This window comes from Lathyrus oleraceus, chromosome 5, assembly GCF_024323335.1.
Source record: "Lathyrus oleraceus cultivar Zhongwan6 chromosome 5, CAAS_Psat_ZW6_1.0, whole genome shotgun sequence".
Classification (NCBI taxonomy): domain Eukaryota; kingdom Viridiplantae; phylum Streptophyta; class Magnoliopsida; order Fabales; family Fabaceae; genus Lathyrus; species Lathyrus oleraceus.
Genome location: NC_066583.1, coordinates 511,804,028 through 511,808,413, shown reverse-complemented (window position 1 = coordinate 511,808,413; position 4,386 = coordinate 511,804,028). Strand labels below are relative to the sequence as shown.

The 4,386-nt window shown below is 38.2% G+C and overlaps 1 protein-coding gene across 1 annotated transcript in view; it reads left to right on the top strand.

Annotated features, from left to right (window-relative positions):
• Nucleotides 1-1,859: 1,859 nt before the first annotated feature.
• Nucleotides 1,860-4,386, top strand: part of LOC127081680 (uncharacterized) — a 4,390-nt gene continuing 1,863 nt past the window's right edge. The window contains exons 1-4 of the mRNA XM_051021909.1: nucleotides 1,860-2,254; nucleotides 2,349-2,518; nucleotides 2,648-3,397; nucleotides 3,758-3,982. Coding sequence (XP_050877866.1) covers nucleotides 1,860-2,254; nucleotides 2,349-2,518; nucleotides 2,648-3,397; nucleotides 3,758-3,982 — 1,540 coding nt within the window. The remainder of the gene's footprint in view (nucleotides 2,255-2,348; nucleotides 2,519-2,647; nucleotides 3,398-3,757; nucleotides 3,983-4,386) is intronic.

The following is a 4,386-nucleotide window of genomic DNA, read 5'->3' as shown; positions in this document are numbered from 1 at the left end:
CGTTGAGTACAACGAACGTAAGGGGTGCTAATACCTTCCTCTTACGTAATCCACTCCCGAACCCGAATATGGTTGCGATGACCATTATTCCATTTCCTTGAGGTTTTATCGATATTTTCCTATCCCTTCATTAGGATAAATAAAGTTCGGTGGCGACTCTGTTCGAACGTAAATTTTTTCCGCGACCATCGCGAGGAATCGTACTTTTCGAGATGCGACACACATTTCTAGGCAAAATTTGAGGGGTGTAACCGGTTACTGGTTTTTGGGTAACCGGTTAACCTGTGTCACAGGGGCCACGTAGGGGTTGGAAAGGGTGGTGAAATCGGTTATCAATTTTAGGGTAACCGATTACCGTGTGTGTGACAGTGTGGGTTGCACTATTGGAAGTAGTGTAATCGGTTATTGGTTTTAGGGTAACTGGTTACGCTAGAGCAATTTCTTAAAAACTTTAAAAATTCATAACTTTTGTTCCAAGTGTCTGATTAGAGTGTCGTTTAAAGCGTCAGAAAGCTGAGAGCATGTGTTGTCATTTCAAATTAGTTTCAGTGCCTGAAAATGAATATTTTTCTGTGTGATGGTGTTGATATGTATTAAAATGTTTATGTGGTGGTGTGACATAACCTTAAATGCATTCTTGTTGTTTGCTATGTTGTATGTTGATGTTGTTGAATTGTATAATATGTCTTTGATGCATGATGGCCAGTATTGGTGGTGCATATTGACTATGGAGGTGGGTCATTGTGCATGATGTTGTTGTTGCATGTATTGTATGTTGCAAGCATTCATGTTATTGGATAAATGGTCAGTCGTTGGCAAGCCTCAAATCCCATTATGTGGATTAGGTCGGTAGCTAATTTCAGAGGCGATAGAATCAATGTGACGTTATCGGAGGTGATGGTAACGAATTTGTGGCTTTGATCCTAGAAGTTGAGGATCGAAGTGGTGAACCACATGCATTGAGTCGAGTTGTTGAGTCTCATTGCATTGTACATTTTTTGCATTTGTTATTGTGTTGATGATATATTATGTTGTTATTATGTTGAATGATTATTATGTTGCTATTATGTTGTGAATAGATGCTATGTGGATTTATGTAGAATTGTGTTGTGGAATGGGTGATGTGCGTGTGATAATATGATGCTTACTTATTATCATGCTTTCCTTTATATAATTAGGATATCACACCCCTTATGTTTGAATATTGCCTCCACGTAAGTAACGTGCAGATAATCCGTAGTAGGAGCTTAGATGTGAGTGGAAGATGAAGTCTTCCATTTTATTTTTGTATCGACGTCTGCTCTGATGTGTAACATTGGGGAATTTGGAACATTGTGTCTTTCATTATATTTTAATGTTTATTATTATGACATGTTATGTTGATGTTGGATGTGTTTAGTTAACTGTTTAATATTGTTATTCTGCTGCTATTTAATAAAAGTTAATATTCATACATGTAGTTATTACTATTATTTTTTATAACGGTCAAGTGTTACATGTCTTTTCGATTGAGCATGTTGATTGTATGTTGTAGTGTAGCATCCTAAATTGCATGTTGATTTGTTTACTCTGATAAATGTTTTAATTTTTTGCGGGGAAAATTTAGGGTGTTACATGGTCATATCAGAGTAGGTAGGTCTGGCCGACCAAGCTATTGAGTAGGTGTAGTGTGATAATTGAATAATGTCGTTGTTGTCTCTTTAACCATTATTGTTGTTGATGTGAAATAGAAAATGGCTGGAAGAAATGACACTACTATTGCTACTGCTTTGTAAGCTGTTGTTCAGGCTGTGCAGAATCAGCCTAATGTTGGTAGGAATGACGAGTTCTGACATTTAGGGGAGTTCTAGAGGAACAATATGCCTACTTTCAAGGGTAGGTACGATCCTGATGGAGCGCAGACTTGGCTCAGGGAGTTTGAGAGGATTTTCAGAGTGATGGATTTCTCTAAAGCACAGAAGGTGCAGTTCGATATGCATATGTTAGCTAAGGAACCTGATGACTGGTGGATCAACACTTGTCAGGTGTTGAATGTTGCAACTGAAGTCGTAACTTGGGCTGTGTTTAGTAAGGAATTTCTGAGACAGTACTTTCCTGAGGATGTTCGTGGGAAGAAAGAGGTTGAGTTTCTGGAGCTGAAGCAGGGTAACTTGTCAGTTACTGTGTATGCTTCAAGATGTGTGGAACTTGCTAAGTGTCATCCTCATTACAGTGAGATTACTGTTGAGTTCTCGAAGTTATCAATTCGAGAATGGTTTGCATCCTGAGATTAAGCAGGCGACTAGATACCAACAGATCAGGAGGTTTCCACAATTGGTGAATAATTGTAGAATTTATGAGGATGATAGTAAGGATCAGTCGGCTTACTACAAGGGGCTGAGCGAGAGAATAGGAAAACAAAATTTGAATAATGGGAAGCCATATAATACTCCAGCTGATAAAGATAGACAAAGAGATACTGATGGTAAAAGGCCAAGTGGGGGAGGTGTTCCTACTCATCTTAAGTGTTATAGGTGCGGTGAGTTAGGTCATCGTGTCAATGAATGCAAGAATGATGTGAAGAAGTGCTACAAGTGAGGGAAGCCACGACATCTGGTTGCTGATTGCAAAGAAAATGTGGTGACTTGCTGCAACTTTCGTGAACCAGGACATATCAACACCCATTGCCTGAATCCTAAGAAAGCTTCCAGTGATGACAGGTTGATCAGAGGTATATGTTATATCAATAATATTCCTTTAATTGTTATTATCGATACTGGTGTTACTCAATATTTTTTTGTTACTGGCTGTGTCAAAAGGCTAGGCCTTTTTGTGTCTTTTATGAGTGGAGAAATGGTTATCAAAACTCTTGCTAAAGCTTCGGTGACTACTACTTCAATTTTTTTGAATCGTCCTCTATTAATCTTTGATAAAGATTTTAGCATTTACCTTATTTGCTTGCCACTGGATAATATTGAAGTTACCTTAGGGATTAACTGGTTGGAGTTTAATCATGTTTATATCAATTTCTATAACAAGATGGTGCGGTTTCTTACTCCTGGTGAGGAGGAAGAAGTTGGTTTCTTGTTTACTAGAAAGTTGGAGGAGCTTTTGGAAGAGGAAGCTCGGGTGTTTGCACTGTTCGTGACATTATCTATTAAGAGTCAGGCATTGGTTGATGAATTGCAGGTAGTACGGGATTTTCCAGAAGTGTTTCCAGATGACATTTCAAATGTACCGCCAGAGAGAGAGGTGGAGTTTTCTATTGAACATGTATTTGGTACCAAACTTGTTTCTATGGAACCATACAAGATGTCTGCATCAGAGTTAGCAGAGTTGAAGAAACAATTAGAAGATCTTCTAGAGGAAGAGATTTGTGAGACCAAATATGTCGCCTTTGGAAGCTCCGATGTTGTTGGTATAGAAGTAAGGAAGTAACATGAGGTTGTGTGTGGTTTACCGGCAGTTGAATAAAGTGACGATTAAGAATAAGTATCCACTTCCGAGAATAGATGACTTGATGGATCAAGTCTTGGGTTCACGTGTGTTTAGAAAAATGTATTTGGGGTCAGGTTACCACCAGATCATGTGAAGGATGAAGATGTACAGAAGACGGCGTTTAGAACTCAATATGGACACTATGAGTATTATGTGATATAGTTCGGTGTTTCTAATGACCTTGGAGTATTTATAGAGTACATGAATCATATCTTTCATAATTACTTGGATCATTTTTTTGTGGTATTTATTGATGACATTCTGATATATTCTTAATCAGAAGAAGAACATGTTGAGCATTTGCGAGTTGTGTTTCAAGTGATGAAGGAGAAGAAGCTTTATGTTAAGTTGTCGAAGTGTGAAATATGGGTGAAAAAGGTTAGCTTTCTTGGTCATGTTATTTCAGGTGGTGGTATTGCTAGGGATCCATCCAAAATAGACGCAGTTCTACAATGGGAGGCTCCGGAGTCGGTGACAGAGATTAGAAGCTTTTTGGGCTTGGCTGGTTATTACCGCAAATTTATTGAAGGCTTTTCCAAGTAGACACTCCCGTTAACTCAGTTAAACTGCAAAGGTAAACCATTTGTATGTGACATTTATTCTGAGAATAGTTTCATAGAGTTGAAGAAAAGGTTGACTACAACTCCGGTTTTGATTTTACCTGAAATCAAATGAACCGTTGGTGGTGTATTACGATACATCATTGATGGTTTTAGGGGGTGTGTTAGTGCAAGATGGCAAGGTTGTGCCTTATGCTTCACGACAGTTAAGGATTCATGAGAGAAACTATCATACTCATGATTTGGAGTTGGTTGTAGTGGTGCTCTTGTTGAAAATTTAGAGGTGTTGTATCTATGGTTCCATATTTGAAGTGTTTAGTGATCATAAGAGTTTGAAATATTTGTTTGA